General features: G+C 38.3%; 1 protein-coding gene across 3 annotated transcripts in view; it reads left to right on the top strand.

Moving 5' to 3' along the window:
* Window positions 1-21,225, top strand: part of LOC133425050 (sodium-driven chloride bicarbonate exchanger-like) — a 52,391-nt gene that overhangs the window by 11,758 nt on the left and 19,408 nt on the right. For all 3 annotated transcript variants that reach the window (XM_061715704.1, XM_061715703.1, XM_061715702.1), the window contains exons 8-14: window positions 2,611-2,757; window positions 6,697-6,797; window positions 9,233-9,407; window positions 11,454-11,587; window positions 11,662-11,907; window positions 16,440-16,545; window positions 19,147-19,308. In XM_061715704.1, the coding sequence (XP_061571688.1) occupies window positions 2,611-2,757; window positions 6,697-6,797; window positions 9,233-9,407; window positions 11,454-11,587; window positions 11,662-11,907; window positions 16,440-16,545; window positions 19,147-19,308 (1,071 nt within the window). The remainder of the gene's footprint in view (window positions 1-2,610; window positions 2,758-6,696; window positions 6,798-9,232; window positions 9,408-11,453; window positions 11,588-11,661; window positions 11,908-16,439; window positions 16,546-19,146; window positions 19,309-21,225) is intronic.

Raw genomic sequence — 21,225 nt, 5'->3', positions numbered from 1 at the left:
TTTGACCGAGACGCAGTGGAGCGTAAGAATGGGCACCCTCTGTTTTAATAATCCCTGCTACCGTGTTGTGGCACACGGCCCAGCCACAGCTGCACGACGCCCATCAGCAGCAGCAGAGCCACAGTTGGCCGTTTGGCCAGACGCTTGTCCTTGTACCGGCTGCTGTTCTCCTTGTGTAACAGAGAGGCGGCAACTCGCTGCTTCTGGAGAGACCACTGTCACCTGGAAGTGTGAGGAAGTATGCTGCAGCTCACAACTGCAGACCAGGGGCCTCATTTATAAAGCTTGCTTCTACGCAAAGGTTGTGATTTAAAAAGAAAAAACTAACCGAAAAATGTGTCCCTCCCGTAGGAACTTACTTAAGATATGGGGAACTGGCGACGCAGGCGGTGAGGTGGTGAAATGAAGCCAGATTCATGTCATACTCTTAATAATGTCATCACATATCAGACTTATAATAGAATAGCGCTGATCGTGTCCCTCTGTGTTTGAAGCACAGCGTCAGTCAGGACTCTGCTGCTGCAGCCGCAGTGCAGGACACGCCGGGAACCTCCTCGTCACACACCGCGACAACTGGAGAGTGACTGAGAACAGAACAAATGAGGGGCTCCGTAGAGCGTTTAGGGGCTCTACGGAGCCCTAAAGGGACACAGATTTTTTTATATATATAATGAGTTTTACGCGCGGGCGTGAACCTAAGTTATGGTTCCGCGTTAAAACGATGCAGAGCCTACGCCGTAGGGTACGCGGCAACGCGCACCTACGCCGCAGGCTCTGCGTTGGTGTGACGCGGAACCATAAATCAGCCTTGAGCAGCTCTGAGGGGAGGCGGGAGGGAGGAGGGGGGATCCCGTGCTGTTTTCGCATCACCTTCGCACAGTGTCTTGATGATTTGCAATTACAGGCTGAGCCTACCGTTAGTTTTTAAACTGTAAAAAGTGGGGGGGACAAAAACATGATTTTGAAAAGTGGGGGGGGACATGTCCCCCCTGTCCCCAGTGGAAATTGCGCCGGTGCACTCACGGGCAGCAACGGAGTGCTGCCACTCACTCGCTTTATTTTATACTATTTATATACTTTTTCTTCTTTTACTGTGACCACCAAATAATGTGGTTTTCCTGTCCTCCACCTCATCCACAACATCTCGATCTCAGTCTCCGTGAAATTCAGTGGCACGGTGGCTCGACACGTCTCATTCATCCTGACGACCAAACAGGCTGCAGGAAGCCACTGCGCATGCTCAGCAGGCTCATTCATATGCAAATACTACTTTGCATTGCCCGTTTATGGTTAAAAGTGGGCGTGTAGAGGGCGGGATATGAGGCGAATTCACCTGCGCAACCTTCCAGCTGGACTGTGATTTATAAAGCGAACATTGCGTGCAAGTGTGCGTGCACGCGGTTTTATAAATCCATTTTCGGCTTTTGGGTTTACGTGCACTTTTAGTATGAATCCTGCGCACTCTTTTATAAATGAGGCCCCAGGTGGTGCTGGACTGTGGTGCCGCTGTGCCCTGGTGCAGCCGGGGATTGGGCCGTGTTCATGTCCATGCCTTACAGATTTTTCTCCAGTGAATAAAAGTCAACGTCGACTTCAGAGCTCTAAAAAAGGCCACTTTTATCTCAGAGAAAACATCATACATCAAGTTTGGTTTCACTTTGGCCATCGGCTGTGAAAGATCTGCTTCACAAAGCTCAAATACATGTTTACATGGTTTTGTCTGCTGATATATGGCGTGGACTTACATACTGCTCAGGCAATAAACCATCCAGTAAATCAGTCGTCTCATCAACCCAAGAATTCCTCTTCTATTACTGAACCTGACCTTTGATCTATGGAAGAAAAACAATAACAGAAAACCTTTTGGGAACATTTCCCACAGTCCAGCTTTGAGCTACTATCATCTTTGCCAGATGTCTTTTTTCCTGGCAGTTATCCTTTAAAACGCATGAAAATAGATGTTTTTGGACGTTAATCTACTCATATGGAAATGTATTTAAGACTCACGTTCCCTCTGCAGTATGACGCGTATGAAGTCTCTGAAGTACATGGGAGTAAATAGACTCGGCTTATGCTTGTAGATGATCTTTGACTTTTATTTTCATTCACGCACGTTCAATATTCCCGTTTAGGAAGGTTATTTATTTTTTATTTTTTTAATTATTATTTTATTTATTTTATATTTTATAAAATATATATATTTATATTTTATTTTATATTTTATATTTTATATTTTATATTTTTATTTTATATTTTATATTAAATTTTTTTTATTTTATTTTATGTATTATTTTTTATTTTTTTTATTTTTACCTTTATTTAACCAGAAAAAGAAACCCATTGAGATTAAAAATCTCTTTTGCAATGGTGTCCTGGCCAAGAGGCAGCACAAGATTTCAGATATTAAGATATACTGAAGTGTAATGTGAAATATTAAAATCAAATTAAACAAAAAATGGAAATCATTTAAAACAGTTACAAATCAGAGATGCTGTCTCAAGTGCACTCATTCTAGACTTAAAATCACTCAGTGGAATAAGTTTTTGTTATTTTTAGATCCTTTTGAAGTTTGTTCCATGTATAACATTCTGATTCTCGGTATCTCTGCAGATTTTTCATGACGTGGCGTACAAGGCCAAAGACAGGAGCGACCTGGTGGCGGGCATCGACGAGTTCCTGGACCAGGTGACGGTGTTGCCCCCCGGCGAGTGGGACCCCTCCATCAGAATAGAGCCGCCAAAAAACGTGCCCTCTCAGGTAAATGGTGCCGATGAGCAGAGCCGGCACAAGGCATAAGCGAAGTAAGTGGCTGCTTAGGGCCCCGTGGCCACTAGGGGGCCCCCAAGAGTTAAAATCAAATAAAAAATAAAATTATTTTTTTACGTGTGAGTGATGATTCATACATTGTCAAAGGTATGTTGCATCTGAGTAGGTTGAAGGCCCATTGTGTCACAAGTATGGACTTTATTTGTTTATTCTAGGGCTGGGTATCGATTCAAATGTCAAGAATCGAATCGATTCGATTCCGTTTCTTAATATTCAGAATCGATTATCATGATTCGATCCGATTCGATATTGATTTGGCTTAGTGTTATTTAAAATGTTTTTTGAGCTGTTGACTGAATTATATGACTGTAAAATAACTAGTGAAATAATTTCACAATAATTATTGTGAAATAACTAAGAAATAAATAACTCAAACAGGTCTTTCAATATCCATTTAAAGTGCAAAAAAGAAAGAAATTGCAACAGTTCATGCAGTAAACAAATCATTTTATCTTATCTAATTTGTTCTGTCACCACGCACACATATTGCCATGAAGCACCTGGCATTTTTCAGAAGTCTCATGACAAACTGTGTGTCCGACTACTGGGATTAAAGTTCACCTGGCGAAAATGATGGAAGAAAAATATAAATAAAAAATCGATCTTTAGACATAAGAATCGATTTTTAGGAATTAATATGAGAATCGATTTAGAATCGGAAAATCGATTTTTTTCAACACAGGCCTAGTTTATTCTATTTAATAATGTCTGTTTTTGTACATTTGAATTTATTCTTATATGGAGAACATATCGACGAGGGACTGTTTATCTAAGTTCAGTGATTTTAATTATAGTTCTAGTTTTTGTAGTACTTTGTTGTTGCACTTAATTGTTGTTGTTCCAGTTAAAATAGTTGTTGCACATTGCTGTTGCAGTTTATTTAAAACCAAAAATAAAGTAGATAACGTGTTTACAGTAAATGGTTTATAAATGATCTATTTGATTATTTTGTTTCTTTTAGTAGGCCTACACTGTAGATCAGTGTCTTCCAACCCAAACTGATGGTTCACAATGTTTTTGTTCCTTGGATGTAAATACACTGCAAACACGCCTTAAGAGCTATAAAGGAATAAAATAGAGTTAGTCTTTCTACATTCATATAAGTTTAATTTAACTTAAATACAGACCGACACAGCTGCTCGGTCGGGGAATAAAGCTACCGTTAACCGCAATACATGAGTAACCATAGCAACCAAACTCAAGCTGGACATAAATACGGCATTAAATTTGAAAAGAAAACCAATCCTTATTAGCCTGGCGCCTTCAAAATAGGAGCACTAAATATCGGTCTCCTTAATATATAACAAATAAAATAAAAACCTGGCTTTAAATAACGTTAATGAGAAAACAAACATAAAAACACATTTATAGAAATACTCATATTAAAGGTAATTTACAATTTCCATTATTTTATTTATTTTTCGAAAATTATGTTTTATTATTCATCATTATTATTATTATTATTACTATAGAGAAAATACCACAGTTTTTAATGCCGATCTTGTAATTTTATTTCGTTTTTATCAGCTACACCTTTAGATTGGGCCGTGACAATATTGTCAGACATTAAACCGGTCCGCGGTACAGAAAAGGTTGGGGACCACTGCTGTAGATGACACTCAGTATCACACTTAGTACTACATCACTTTAAATATTAAGTGTAAATCAACCCCAGGCCGCTCTTGTAGCTGAATTTGCTCCCATTTCAGATTAAAAACCATAGATGGGTAAAAACCTGCCAGGCTGACAATAGGATGATGGAAACAACACTGCTGCAACTGTGCAGCTCTTTGACCTTTTATCTATCACTTCTCTGTGTGGCCAGTAGGGGCAGTTACTGACTTTGATAAATATTCATTGAAAGATTTTTCTGCAAGTTTGTTAATCTGTTGTTCTGCTTCCATGGTCTTAATCACTGTGGATTACAATCTAACTACAACAAAAAGTTCTTACATCTAGTTTTACAAGTGTATTTGTAATGAAAGGGAAGAACATGAAATAAGTTTATAGTGGGTGTGTGAATGATCAATAATCAGTATTATTGGCAGTAATAGAGGGCTCCAAAATCTAATTTTGCTTAGGGCCCCATGGAGGCTTGGGCCAGCCCTGGACATGCGTGAGCTTCAGCTGCAGGAAGTCACGTCCAGTGCTGCCGATTAGGAATAAACAAGGAGATAAAACATGATGCAAAGTTTAAAGTTGTGCTGTGCTTGCGAGTCCCTGCTGTCAGAACGCAGACATCTGCGTTCTCTGATCCGAGCCGCGCTGCTCTCAGGGCTTTGATGCCGCTCCCCAGAGTTCTGCTCCCAATCCTCCACAGAACACGGATCCATTAGTTATTGAAAAAAGGACAGGAAATCTGGGTCAGGAGAGAAATGTTCTCATCAACAAACAAAACATTCAAAAAGCTTTTAGGTGTTTCCGGGTCCTATTTCTCTCTTTGTCTTTGTCATCCGACTCCTATATCCGTGCATTCATAACAGATTAATCTTCTGGTATTTAAATATAAAGCTGAGTGACTGAGTGAGATGTAGCTGTTTTTTTTTTTTTTTTTTTTGTTTTAAACTTTATTTAGCACAAATAATGTACAGATCAAGGCAAGGTGAAAAAGGTATGAAATTAGGAAATAATTACAGCAACAATGGTTAAGACAACAGATTCACACAAGAAACAAAAACAAACAAAAAGCACAAGGACAGCAAGGTACAATAAAATCAAAAGAGCAAGGACTGAGTTATGGATGAGTACAGTTTCTTGGCAACCCTATTCATATTATCAATTCAATTCAATTCAATTTTATTTATATAGCGTCTAATACAACAAAAGTTGTCTCTAGACGCTTTCCAGAGACCCATACCCAGAACATGACCCCCGAGCAGTTATTACATAAACAATGGCAGGTAAAAACTCCCCTATTTGGAGAAAACGCTGCAGGTTCCGGTGTTGTGCATTCAGAGATGCTCTTCGCCACCGGCAGAGGATGCTGCAACATGGACAAAAGAAAAAAAAGAGAGGAGAAGGGGGGACCAGCACAAGAAACTACAGGAGCGACTCTAACACACTAGAGTTTACACTACCTAGAGATTTACAAACACCAGCTAGAGGTTTACTAAACACTAACTATAGGCTTTACTAAACAGAAAGGTTTTAAGTTTAGTTTTAAAGGTGGAGGTGGTGTCAGCCTCCTTAACCCAGATTGGAAGTTGGTTCTATAGTAACGGTGCCTGATAGCAGAACGCCCGCCCTCCAAATCTACATTTGGATACTCTAGGAACTACGAGTAAACCTGCACTCTGAGAGCGGAGAGCTCTGACAGGAACATAAGGCACTATCAGGTCTTGCAAATAATGCGGAGCTAAGCCGTTTTGGGCTTTATACGCAATTAATACAATTTTAAATTGGATTCTGAATTTTACGGGTAGCCAATGGAGCGAAGCTAACACTGGAGAGACGTGGTCTCTCCTGCTAATTCCTGTCAGTACTCGTGCTGCTGCATTTTGGATCAGCTGGAGCCTATTCAGCAAATTACATCCTGCTAACAACACATTACAGTAATCTAGTCCAGAAGATACAAACGCATTAACTAGTTTTTATGCATCACTCTGCGAGAGGATGGCTCTCAATCTTTTTCACAGATTTATAGTAGTATTTAAAGTAGTAAAGTAAAAATGTAAAAATACAGTAAAGGAGGGAGTAATTCCACTCCACTTACAAGTGTGAATATGATATTGACCCAAAATAATCACCTGGTTGATAATGTTTGAATAATTAGGATCCAAGTTATCCACATAATAAATAACTGTAGATGTAGCTGTTGCAGAGCTCCGTCTGTGGCGACGGCAGCTGACTGACTGTGTTCTCAACACACAGGAAAAGCGTAAGATCCCCCCGGTTCCCAACGGGGTGACGGACCTGGGAGAGTCTGAGGACCACGGAGGCCACGGCGGCCCGGAGCTGCAGCGTACCGGGAGGTGAGAGCTGTTTACTGTGTACATCCCTGACGACCTGCAGCTCTTCTTTGTGCCCATCCGGCTTCACTGGTCCACGACGGTAAATTTACCTCTCTTAAGAGGCGAGCTATCCTACTGGGCCATTATCATTCCTTACTCCTCGGCTCAACAGAGGAGCTTTGTTGGAGTTTTACTTCAGTGTGAGTTGAGAGGAGTGCAAGTCCTCGATCCCACGCTAAGTCACATTCTGCATCGTTGCAGCAGTGATGCAACAGTAATTCAGCAGTTTACTCCCAGAGAGAAGGAAGCTTGATGTTGCAGATCACATGAGGTGGACTGCTGGTTTACAGACCGTAGACAGGTGGCAGGTCTGAATCCACCCGCCGGTTAACCTCACAAGCACGATTCTGGACTGTTAACACCCACGCAGGCACGTGCACGACACCGCAGCTGGACACAAATGGCGCTTTTTCACTAGTACACTGCAAAAACTCAAAATCTTACCAGGAATATTTGTCTTATTTCGAGTTAAAATGTCTCATTTTTAGTCAAAAAATCTCATTACACTTAAAACAAGAGTCATTACCAAAAAACAACTTATTTGACAATTTTCACCTGTTTCAAGTAAATTTGCACTAGAAATAAGTGGGACAAGATTTATCTTCTTATTACAAGCAAAATAATGTAGTTCCACTGGCAGATTTTTTGTACTTATTTTAAGTGAAAATCTACTTGAAACAGGTGAAAATTGTTGTTTTTTCCACTGATGAGTCTTGTTTTAAAGACTCACTCAGTGGGAAATAATATATTTGTTTCACCTTTAGTTGAATTTACTACAAATGAAGTTTTGCAATATATTCAAATTTTCCGACCTTCACCTGTACAGGACTGTCTCAGAAAATTAGAATATTGTGATAAAGTTCTTTATTTTCTGTAATGCAATTAAAAAAACAAAAGTGTCATACATGCTGGATTCATTACAAATCAACTGAAATATTGCAATTTTAATATTGCTGATTATGGTTTACAGTTTAAGATTAAGATTCCCAGAATATTCTAATTTTTTGAGATAGGATATTTGAGTTTTCTTAAGCTGTAAGCCATGATTAGCAATATTAAAATAATAAAAGGCTTGCAATATTTCAGTTGATTTGTAATGAATCCAGAATGTATGACATTTTTGTTTTTAGTAATTGCATTACAGAAAATCACAATATTCTAATTTTCTGAGACAGTCCTGTATATCATGACATCAATAAATAAGAGCATAATATATGTCCGTATTGGTTCAATACGGAACGCAACTTTTAATTTCCAATTACGTAACAATTCCGTATTTTAAGGGACTGCAGCGAGGAGCCCACTCACTCGTCCACACTCACACTCCCACTGGACATGAACGAGCACAGACTCTCCTCGTACCTTCGGAGTAGTTTTCCTTGTGATTCACATGAGTAACGCTGTATAAATACTGGGGATGTTTGTTCTCTCAGCTTACTGCTTGCTGCCGGCGGTAAATGTCAGGACATTGTAAACGCCCACAGGTTTTGTTAAAACTACATCTAAATCCCCACATCTGTCTTTTCTTTTTTTTTTTTTTACATGTTTCTTTATTGGGTAGTCCATGTAAATTATATTACACAATAAACATTTTTTTAAAGGGTTCGACAGAATACCCCATTTTTTATTTTACCATACACACAAAAAAAATAAAAAATAAAATAAATAAGGACACAAAACTTAACATAACAAACACCCCAAAACACACACACTGCAAAATACGTAATTATAAACAGGTCCCAAAGTAAGTACCAATCAAACTCTGACTGAAGACAATAATAATAGGAAAAATAAAGTAATAAAATAAAATACAGGACACGCAAAACAACAACACCAAAAAAAAATTAAAAATAAAAATAAATAAAAAAAAAACGAAATAAGATAAATAAATAAAAATTTAAATAAACTGACATAAGAGGAACCCTAAAAATTAGACATGGTTAGCAATATCATACTTCCCTGTAATTAAATTAAATCAGATTAAATTAATCTTCCAAGGATGCCAAAGAATTAACAAAAGAAAGAATAGGTTCCCAAATATAAGAAAACTTATCAGAGCAACCCCTAATACCGTATTTAATTTTCTCTAAATATAAAAAGGACATCAGTCTTTCAACCAAGAATTGGGTGATGGAGGTTTTTGGTCCTTCCATTGAAGTAAAATACGTCTACGAGCTACAAGAGAGGAAAAAGCAATTATATTAATCTCCTTCTTAGTAAAACTATTAAAATCTTCAGGTACACCAAAAATAGAAAAATTAAAGGGCTAGAAACCACCGGTTTATTAAGGGCTTTTGAGAGAGTATTATAGAAAGATGACCAAAATGAACATAGCTGTCTTTCAGCTATCTGTCTTTTGTGCCTCCTCTTTCCTGCAACTCCTTTTTGCGCGGCAGGTTCTTCGGGGGTTTCATCCTGGACATCAAGCGGAAGGCTCCCCACTACCTCTCCGACTACGGGGACGCCCTCAGCCTGCAGTGTCTGGCGTCCTTCCTCTTCCTGTACTGCGCCTGCATGTCGCCCGTCATCACCTTTGGAGGACTTCTGGGTGAGGCCACAGAGGGACGTGTGGTAAGAAGCCACATCTTTGCTCCTTCCTGCTGCCTCCAGCATCCATTCTGGTCAAAATACCATTTTCACTTCAGAAATAAACAGTCAAACAAAAACAAGGTCAGATATTTTCGGAAACTTGAGTTTTGTAAATTTGTGTCAATCAGAAAACATCAGTGGATCAATGCTGCTTCGGTATTTGAGGCAGAGAGTAGGAATGGGAGATATTTTACCGTTCACGATAAACCGTCAAAGAAATTCGCTAAATCGACGCACAACGTACGTGAAGGGAGGAAGGAAGGAAGGAAGGAAGATATGAGCCAGAAAAAAAGAAAAAAGAAAGAGACAGAAAGAAAGAAAGAAAAAAAGAAAGAAAGAAAGAAAGAAATGAGCCAGAAAGAAAGAAAGAAAGAAGGAAGGAAAAAAGAAAGAAAGAAATGAGCCAGAAAGAAAGAAAGAAAGAAAGAAGGAAAAAAGAAAGAAAGAAATGAGCCAGAAAGAAAGAAAGAAAGAAGGAAGGAAAAAAGAAAGAAAGAAATGAGCCAGAAAGAAAGAAAGAAGGAAAAAAGAAAGAAAGAAATGAGCCAGAAAGAAAGAAAGAAGGAAAAAAGAAAGAAAGAAATGAGCCAGAAAGAAAGAAAGAAAGACAGAAAGAAAGAAAGAAATGAGCCAGAAAGAAAGAAAGAAGGAAACAAAAAGAAAAAAGAAAGAAAGAAATGAGCCAGAAAGAAAGAAAGAAGGAAAAAAAAAGAAAAAAGAAAGAAAGAAATGAGCCAGAAAGAAAGAAAGAAAGAAAGAAAGAAAGAAAAAAGAAAGAAAGAAAGAAAGAAAGAAAGAAAGAAAGAAAGAAAGAAAGAAAGAAAGAAAGAAAGAAAGAAAGAAAGAAAGAAAGAAAGAAAGAAAGAAAGAAAGAAAGAAAGAAAGAAAGAAAGAAAGAAAGAAGGATAAATTCCCGTTGATGACGTTTTGGTGTAACAAACATGGCGGATCTGAGAGTGAGGAGCTTGAGTCATTTTCGTAATTTCGTCATTTTTATCGTTATCGGGATAAATGCCAGAAATTATCATGATAAATGTTTTAGTCCACACTGCCCATCCCTAGCATTTACTATTGTGTGGCATCGCCTTCGTTTTATTAGGTTTTAGTCATTAATGATCAGATAAAACTCAACCTCTCAGCTCCTCCAGAGAAATACGGGTTTGTTTTTACTGGATTCAACATTTCAGCCGGTCAGCACACCGGGATCTGATTCACATTGTGATGCACATTTAAAAAGATGAAAGATCCGGACCAAAAGCCGGCCCGGTCCGGACCAGAGTACGGCAGAGGTGTCAAAAGTATTCACATTCATTACTCAGGTAGAAGTATAGATACTAGAGTTTAAAAATACTCCTGTAGAAGTTGAAGTATCAACTCAAGTTTTTTACTCAAGTAAAAGTATAAAAGTACTGGTTTCAAATCTACTTAAAGTATAAAAGTAAAAGTAATGTAAGGGGGAAAAAAGCCATTAAGGACAAAAGCCATTGAAAATGAATGTATCTTAGTATAATGCAAATATAAAGAAGCATATATGTGTACTATTGAGCATTAACATGTGTTTCAGAGAGCAGCAGATATGATGACTAGTTGCCTATAAGTATTGTAATGGTGCAAAAAGTCAAACTTCAGAGGCATGTTATCATTTATCCTAACCTTTATTGGAATGTACATCCAAGTTTAGTTGCAGGAATCTGAGGGAACGGATGTAAGAACAAAACTGGACAAGAACATCTGAAACAACCACAACCAAATTCACTCTATCCGGATGGAGCAATTTAACTAGATAGTTTTTTTTAAGGCCGAAATGAAACAGAATAACGAGGCTGTTTTTAAAATGTAAGGAGTAAAAAGTACAGATAATTGTGTGAAAATGTAAGGAGTAAAAGTAAAAAGTCGTTTGAAAAATAATTACTCCAGTGAAGTATAGATAACCAAAATTTCGACTTAAGTAAGTTGTCCGTAGGTGGTAAGTGATGGATTTAAGGGAGAGTCAAACGATGTTAAAGGCGTGGATTCCTGTGTTTCCAGAGTGCCATTGAGTCCCTGTTCGGGGCGTCCATGACTGGAATAGCCTACTCCCTTTTCGCGGGGCAGCCCCTCACGATCCTGGGCAGCACCGGGCCCGTTCTGGTCTTTGAGAAGATCCTCTTCAAGTTTTGCAAGTAAGCCGGTCGCCTGTCTTATTCTCTGCGGTTTGGTTGGGATGTTTCACCCACCGGCGGTGTTTGTGTCTCAGGGAGTACGGCCTGTCCTACCTGTCCCTGAGGGCCTGCATCGGCCTGTGGACGGCCTTCTTCTGCCTGCTCCTGGTGGCCACAGATGCCAGCTCCCTCGTCTGCTACATCACACGCTTCACCGAAGAAGCTTTCGCTGCACTGATCTGCATCATCTTCATCTACGAGGCGCTGGAGAAGCTGATGCACCTAGGCGTGCACTATCCCATCAACAAGCACAACAACCTGCAGAAGCTCACGCAGTACTGGCAAGTGCAGCCCATTCATGTTCTTTATTACAGTTCTGTTTAGATAAATGTAGAAGGATGGTTTTATGCAGTGGAGAACTGTGAGCACTACCGCTACGGAAGAGTAGTAGGGCCAGGCAGGAGAAAAATAAAAATAATGTTTTAGAGGAAGATTTTTTTTCATTATGCACTTGTTGAAAAAAAGTCGAAATGTCGAGATTAATGTTGAAATACAATTTCGAGAAAAAAGTCAAAATGTTGAGAAAAAAGTCAAAATTTCGTGAATAAAGTTGAAATTTTGAGAAAAAAAGCAAAATTTTGACTTTTTTCTTGAAATTGTATTTCAACATTAATCTCGACATTTCGACTTTTTTCTCGACATTGACTTTTTTCTCCAGGCCAGGCAGGAGAAAAATAAAAATAATATTTTAGAGCAAGATTTTTTTTCATTATGCACTTGTTGAGAAAAAAGTCGAAATGTCGAGATTAATGTTGAAGTATAATTTCGAGAAAAAAGTCGAAATGTTGATAAAAAAGTCAAAATTTCCTTAAAAAAAGTCGAAATGTTGAGAAAAAAGTTGAAATCTCAAGATTAATGTTGAAGTACAATTTTGAGAAAAAAGGCAAAATGTTGAGATAAAAGTCAAAATTTCGTGAATAAAGTTGAAATTTTTGAGAAAAAAGGCAAAATTTTGACTTTTTTCTTGAAATTGTATTTCAACATTAATCTCGACATTTCGACTTTTTTCTCGACATTTCGACTTTTTCCCCGAAAGTGCACAATAAAAAAAAAATCTTCCCCTCTCAAATATGTTTTCTCCTGCATGGCCCTAATATTCCTCCGTACTACCCCTGGGCCTTCACCTCATCACAGAGAAAAAAAATTATCGCGGAAAATAGCCACATCACTCTCGTCTTCCGCCATTTAACTCCGTCTCTCAACCGTCTCTCACCACTGCAGAGATTTGATGTTGGGACTTCATGAAGGCCTACGATCTTTTGTTTTATTCCCGCCCACTTGAAATCAAAACGTGATTGGTGGATTTGCCCGTCACTCTCCACACCAAAACACATAGCTTGAACTTCCTCGGGATTGGTGAAGTCTTAACCAATGAATGAGCAGCTAACCGGGCCTTAATAGAGACAGACCATTCTGATTGGATAACAGCTTTTCAGGACATGAACATACAGTAAACTTAATTTTAGAACATAGATGAGAGAAAATCTGTTAAATATATTGTATTAAATTAAATGAGAGAAATAAAAAAATAGAAATGTATTGAATACTTTATTATTATTATTATTATTATTATCATTATTATTATTATTATTACATGTATTATTTATTATTTTTTTAGGCCTTCTCTGAAGGCGTAGAAGGCCCTGAAGGTTCCCCACTGGTTTTGTGTTGGTTACCTAGGCAACTTAAGTTTCTCCTAAATGGTGTCAGATACAACTGATGCCCCGTTTGGGCCACAACGTACGATGTTAGTATAAAAGATTTACCTCAGACCTTGTGGAGTGATATTTATGAGCCTGTCGTGCTGTTTTTGTGCCTCATTTAGTTTGAAGTTAAAGGTGGAATAGATTTATGTAATAATCTCTCAGAAGTCTGCTTAAACTCATTTACTCAAAGGTGTTAAAGGAAAAACTGGAAAAAAGATACAGACAAAGACAAAAGAATGAAAGAGTTATTTACAGTATATATAATAAATAACGACACATTTTTTATCAGAATGTATACATGAACATACACATAAATAAAGAAATGTGTTATTTTTGTCCCTTCTCTTTATAGTTCCGTATTAATTAGTACTTTGATACATTTCTCTTCATTTTTCCACATTTCCGTTCTCTCTTATCCGCTCTTATCGCTGCACACTCTTTGGCGTTTCTATTTCGGTGTGTTTGCCAGCAGGGGACGTTGACATTTAGTTTGGGGAAAGCAGAGTGAGTCCGTCTCACTCACGGGTCAGAGCATCCATCAGAAACAGTGTTCGGCATCATTAATAATCACTTAGCTTTCATTTTCAGAGCCTTTAGAGGATAGATAGCACGTATGAACACAACAAACATTCAATGTTAGCACTCATAAGATGAACAGATAGATTAAACACAGAGAAGAATACACTCCACTGCTACAGTATGTGCTAATAGTTGGGTCACCCAGCGGCTTGTTTCTTGGCCTTGGGCCGTTTCAGATCCGTATGTTGGGTGACCATAGTGACATCTTTCACTGGCCATGGCCTTAAAAAGCAACATCAGAGTCTAAGACCACTTCTGCGGTGAGCTGGAGGCCCGTGGCTTTCCTTATTGCCTTATAAAATCAATCACATCTAAATATTCCACTGTATTAATTATGGTGCAGAAATAAATAAAGTGTTTTTGTTGAAGATACTAAAAGGTTTTTCCTTGAAATGAGCATCAGTCGCTGTGAGATGCTTGTTGAATGTCGTTGACCCCCCTGTAATACAGTCGAGGGGGTATATATATATATATATATATATATATATATATATATATATATATATATATATATATATATATATATATATATATATATATATATATATATATATGGTATATTTTTTTTATGTGAAGGGAAGGGGGGGGGGTCGGGGTGAGGGGTGACATCCGCTGCTAGTCTGAAACGAGAAAAACACATGGAAACGCATAACGAGCACACAAGCCTTGGAGATCTGTAAGAGAAAAAACAAACAGACCCGAGAACAGACAGAGACACAAACAGCAACAATTTCAGGTCCCTGAGACTGATTCAAAGCTAGGCTACTGAGATTATCTGTCCCCCAAAACTATGGAGTGAGTGTGTAGGTGAGTGAGCAGGTGTGTATGTCTGTTTATTAGGGATGGGCGGTATGGACTAAAAAATGTATCACGATAATTTCTGGCATTTATCCCAATAACCATAAAAAAATACCAATACAAAAACATCATCAACGGGAATTTATCCTCTTTCTTTCTTTCTTTCTTTCTTTCTTTCTTTCTTTCTTTATTTCTTTCTAGAATCATTTCTTTCTTTCTTTCTTTCTTTCTTTCTTTCTTTCTTTCTTTCTAGAATCATTTCTTTCTTTCTTTCTTTCTTTCTTTCTTTCTTTCTTTCTAGGCTCATTTCTTTCTTTCTTTCTTTCTTTCTTTCTTTCTTTCTTTCTTTCTTTCTAGGCTCATTTCTTTCTTTCTTTCTTTCTTTCTTTCTTTCTTTCTTTCTTTCTTTCTTTCTTTCTTTCTTTCTTTCTTTCTTTCTTTCTTTCTTTCTTTCTTTCTTTCTTTCTTTCTTTCTTTCTTTCTTTCTTTCTTGGCTCATTTCTTTCTTTCTTTCTTTCTTTCTTTCTTTCAGGCTCATATATTTCTTCTTTCCTTCCTTCCTTTACACAAAAACGTCATCAACGGGAATTTATTGTTTTTATCACGAGATGACAAATTCTTACCGTCGGGAATTATTTTGATGGTTTATCGTGAACGGTAAAATATCACCCATTCCTAGTGTTTATCTGTTTATGTGAATACTCGATTCTGATTGGCAGATGTAGGTTATAAGTGATAACCTGCACCTAGAAAACAATTTCACAATCAACTTTATCATTGCGCTGGAAGAGCCGGCTACCACAGGACGGCGACATGAGTGATTTTGTAATTTCTTTTAATTTAATTGGTGAATTTAACAATTTTGATGACTGGGATGCAGAAGAGGAGAGAAAGGAAAATAGCCGAGCTGAGCGGACTAGAATATCTCCCGTTACCAAGGAAACTGAGTTATGGCTTGTTAAAAAACTTTGTAACTTACCAGGTTACAACGGCTGCAGAAGAGAGATTAAATAGTCACTCAGCTGCTCAGCTGTGGCTTGTTATAAAACTAATGATTTCAACTGAAAACACATTAAAGCATGAATAACTGATTTAATATTTATGTTTTTTGGTAAGTGACCGTGGTATAAGCGGGATAATGCCCTTTGAGGTGAACATTAACATAAATATATGGACTTCGTGGGGCATTATCCCTTACATAAATGTGTGTGTAAAGTCAAAACACTGCTCTACCTGAACTGTAACTGAACTTTAACTATAGTGGATTTCTATACTTTTCTGTTCCTTCGTCCGTCTCAGGGACGGGGCCTTCCCTAGCTGCCGTCGACACGCTTCATTCCTCCTTAATTAGACCACCGGTCCATCACAGGATTAACCTCAACCACCTGCAGCTAACGTGCAGTAACGTTAAAGCGCGTTGAAGCGCTTTACTCTGCAGACGTAACAGAAGGTGACAGCCTTCAGAAAACAAATATCGCTCTAAGCTTAAAATAGCTTCCTAATACGGTAAACTTTCTGCATCTTTTCAACAACCTCCTAATATTAGATTACTTGAGCTCGCAGGAAGTTTGATAAATGTATCTTCTGCGTCTTGGTTTTAGCAGAAGTGTCAAATAAGATAATAAACGTACCTTATAATACTCTCAAACTGTCAGATTGTGATTACTTCTCTACTTTCTACCAGCATATACCTTCTGATGTGTTTATGTAAATGATCATTTCCTCGCTAGGTGTTCGTGCGTGGAGCCCAGGGACCCGAGCAACGAGACGCTTCGCTTCTGGGAGGAGAAGAACATCAGCGTCTCGCAGGTCAACTGGACCGCGCTGGAGGTCAAGGTCAGGAACCCTTTAGAGAACCGCTGTACACGCTCACTGAAATACAAGTACATAGACTATTACAAGCAAATGGTTATAATAGGGCTGGGCGATATGGACCAAAAGTCATATCTCGATATTTTCTAGCTGAATGGCGATACTCGATATATATCCATATTTTTTCTGTGCCATAATTGGGGTTTCGCCCAAAGCATTATAGCATAGCATCTCTGTTAGCTTCATTTTTTTCTGAGGCAAACCCTTAAAAAAACTGCCTGCATATATAGAATAAAAATGCTTCTTGAATAAAATAAAACAAATATCCCTTTCCTGCATAACAATTAAATTAAAATACACTGTGCAATTAATACAATGTAGACAGTAACAGGCAGACTTTTCCACTGAGGTCGACAGTTGTGCAAATAACAAAACATTTGTGCAAATCTCAAAACATTCAAGTCAATTTGTCACAAAATAAGCTATATCAAAATCATTAAAAAAAAATTAAAAATTTAAATCGATATAAACGATATTGTCTCGTACCATATCGCGTTTTGAAAATATATCGATATATATTAAAATTTCAATATATATCGCCCAGCCCTAGGTTATCACAGGAGAGCCCAACTTTAATGGTATGGATATAAATTACAATGGCCATTTATAAAATGGAGAAGATAACGGCATTTATTAATCATAAATTGGAGAAAACTGGGTCAACTACATGTATGTCACGCCCCATAGGCCTGATTTTATTTTCTCAAGTCAATGATTGTGTTATGTTGAAAAGATCACTCCCTACTTGTACATAGTAGTTTTTGGTGGTTTGTCTTTCTTTTCATTGTTTGATGTATTGCATGTGAATCTCTAATGCATAATGTCAAAAATAAGACATTTAAAAAAAAGACAGCAGAATAAAGCCCTTTTCAGTAAAAAAAAAAAAAAAAAAAAGACAACAAAGAAATATGGATATGAGTAAAGGCAGGAGTAAAGCCATTTATGGTTCTGCGTTAAACCAACGCAGAGCCTACGCCGTTGCCGTGACGCCGTCGTGAAGCCTCTGGACTTCTCCGTCACTCCATTTCGCCGCGGGGCAATAGGGCTTTGTCGCCAAGTTGCATTCTGGGATGCGGCGGCCATGTTGGCAGCCTCGTGAGTGTAAACCAGGCCCCGGGTCTCGCGCTCAGAAGGCACGCCGATTTTTCCCAGTGGCCAGCCGCGGTACTGCAACAAAAAATCCCATGCGGCCCAGAAAGCTTTTTTCCCATAGACTGCAATAGTAAAAGAGAAGCCTCTAAAACTGTTCACAGGACACCTCCAGCTGTAATCACCGGCAATTACTAATCTTTGTATTCTATATTTTTAAGTCATGGACTTTATATCCGTCAAAAATGTTTACTAACGGCCAGAAAAGTCAAAGAAAAGTCTCTTTCTGGGCGTGACGTCACGGCTGACGTCACAGCCGTGTCCGTGCATTCCACGGATGTTTATATTAATATATATTATGTAATTATATTATATTAATACATTAATAATATATGTAATACTATACATTAATTAATATATTATATTAATACATATTATATTAATATTCGCGTCATTCCCCCGGGGCATGATGGGAGGCCCCAGAGCATCATGGGAGGTGACTCAACTGCGCATGCTCTATGGGCCCCTTAACGTGGAAGTAAACCCGGAAGTCAGAAATTTTTTCGTGTTTTTCGAGTGAGCAAATTGCATTGAAATGAATGGGCGGCCATTTTCGATGTACCATCCAGCTAATATTATAGATCCATGGTGTAAACAAACAGCAGTGTAGTAGCAGTGTGGTAGCACCAAGTGAACAGACGGAACGCAAAAAAAAAAGTTAAAATGCCGGAAAGGAACTGGAATTTACCGGGATACCTTAAACAAGGAAGCCAGGGACCGAAGAACGACGAAGAGGGAGCACGTCTGTACCCAGTGTGCAGTGGTCCGAAGAGCAGCTAAGGTAGCTTCCAACATGGCGGCTCCGCCAAGTGATGACGTCAAGACGACCAAGCCCTATACTCCCCCAGAGCGCTAGGGGGTTGCGCTCTTTTCCTGAATGGTTTATAGTCTACTCTAGTTGATTCTTTGTTAGTTTTTTTACGGACTTCCTCAACGAGTTGCTCCTCGACTTGGTCCATGTTGATAATGTTCTGTCCGTGTACAACAACAAGATGTTTAAAAATGGCGGGGATGGCGCAGTCTGGAACCGGAAATGCGTTGCTACCAAGCAAACCAATCACAGCCCTCTCGGTCTGCGTTGGGTCTGCGTCGCCTCGACGCGTAGTTATATTTTTTGGGAGGTGCGGGTCAGGCTACGGCGTAGGCTACGGAGATACTCCGTACCCTATGGCGTAGGTTTAACGCAGAACCATAATTCAGCCTTAAATGTGCCCCTCTGTACCCGCGACTGAGGCTTAGAGCCGACACCGAGGGTCTCTAACTGTTCAAATCTGTTCTATAAACATCAGAAACAAATGTGGTGGTGAGCATTTTAGACTTGACACTGACAGGCATCATCCTTGTTTTTCCCTCCATCACACTTATCGATGTCTTCGTTGCCCCGGTGACCATCCCACCCGTCTCTGGCGCCGGCAGGAGTGCGAGATGCTACACGGGGATTTTGAGGGCAGCGCCTGCGGCCCGCACGGCCCTTACATCCCAGACGTGCTCTTCTGGTGCGTGGTGCTCTTCTTCACCACCGTGTTCATGTCTGCATTCCTCAAGGAGTTCAAGTTCAGCCGCTACTTCCCCACCAAGGTAGGCCTGTGTTGAAAAGATTGATTCTCATATTCATTCCTAAAAATCGATTTGTATGTCTAAAGACCGATTTTTTTCATCATTACATTACAACTTTTGGTATTTTTTTGTTTATGCCCAAAAAAGGAATGTTTTATTGGACATGAGATTAACTGGTGCCATGTTTTTGTCTTTAAATATGTTTAAAGGTCTGAAAACATTAAAGTTTTCAGTTATGATTGCATACATTATCTATATTTCATTACTTTATATACTGTCTTGGGGTTACATTTGCATAAAATGCTAAAAACCAAATTCTCAAAAATTAAAAACCGAAATAGATCCAAAATGGAAAAAAATTTAACAGAATGTGGGAAAAAATAAAGGCGATTTCAAATGGCCTCTGTTTCCTGCCCTGGATCTCTTTGATAATTCTGTCCCACAATGTTTCTGAAAGCAGTTCTATCAGAATTCTGGGAGCTGATTGGTCCTTACAGCATCATTAGCTGCCAATACTTGCTGTTGAATCTCAATATTATACTAATATTAATATGTTGCATAACTATACAGTCATATAATTCATGCAACAGCTGAAAAAACTGCTGGAGGGCTGAGGCCACAGATCACGGTCTGTGCTGAGGAATACACAAGAAGCTGACTATCAGCTGGTATCCATGACAACGGGAAGACACACGTTGAACAAACAGAAATATATCAGAATCTGAATTCAAACGTGTACCGGTGCTCCCGTCACTTGGTTGTGAAGTTCTGTCAGCCACGGTCCCTGCAGCTGGTACCAGATGTGCAGAACCGCTTAGAAAGCAGCTGTCGGAGTTTGTTACATAATGTTATAATAATGTTTAATTGTGTTTTTTATAATAAATTACAACATAAATTGCTTTAATGTTTGTTTTTCAGATAAAAAGAGAAAACTCCCATCATCCCCTCTGTTTTGCCTTGTACATGTTGATGCTGCTACAAACTGCTCACTGACAATTGTTTTCAGATGTTTTTTTTGTTTAAGTCTGAACACGTGTGTTTCTGAGGTGCTCAGCCATCATCCCCACCGATCCTCGTTCCTGCATATCTATTACACATTCTTTCTAAAAACTGCCAAATCATTGCAACTTTAGGGTGAGAATCATCACATCTCTCAAATGTTTTAAAGTAATTGTTTCTTTATTATTTCTAATTGAAATGATTAAATCAGACGGGAGAGTAATAGGGCCATGCAAGAGAAAAATAAAAATAATATTTTAGAGGAGGAAGATTTTTTTTTCATTAGGCACTTTGAGAAAAAAGTCGAAATGTCGAGAATAATAAGTACAATTTCGAGAAAAAAGTCGAAATGTCGAGAAAAAAGTCGAAATGTCGAGAATAATAAGTACAATTTCGAGAAAAAAGTCGAAATGTTGAGAAAAAAGTCCAAATGTCGAGAATAATAAGTACAATTTCGAGAAAAAAGTTGAAATGTCGAGAATAATAAGTACAATTTCGAAAAAAAAGTCGAAATGTCGAGAAAAAAGTCGAAATGTTGAGAATAATAAGTACAATTTCGAGAAAAAAGTCGAAATTTTGAGAAAAAAGTCCAAATGTCGAGAATAATAAGTACAATTTCAAGAAAAAAGTCGAAATTTTGAGAAAAAAGTCAGTTTCGTGAATGTTGAGAAATGTTGAGAAAAAAGGCGAATTTCCGACTTTATTCTTAAAATTGTATTTCAACATTAATCCCAACATTTCAACATTTTTCTCTACATTTGGACTTTTTTCTCGAAGTGCACAATAAAAAAAAAATTTCCCCCTCTCAATATTTTTTCTCCTAAATGGCCCTAATACTCTTCCGTTAAATCCTCATACTTACAGAACTTTATTTCCAAGTGGTCAAACTTTTTAATGTCCTCTTAAGTATTGCTATTAGTTGTGTCTGTTCACCGTTGT

This window comes from Cololabis saira, chromosome 24 (genome assembly GCF_033807715.1).
Source record: "Cololabis saira isolate AMF1-May2022 chromosome 24, fColSai1.1, whole genome shotgun sequence".
Lineage (NCBI taxonomy): Eukaryota > Metazoa > Chordata > Actinopteri > Beloniformes > Belonidae > Cololabis > Cololabis saira.
Note: the sequence above shows the minus strand (reverse complement) of the source record. Positions and strands in the feature narration are given on the sequence as shown.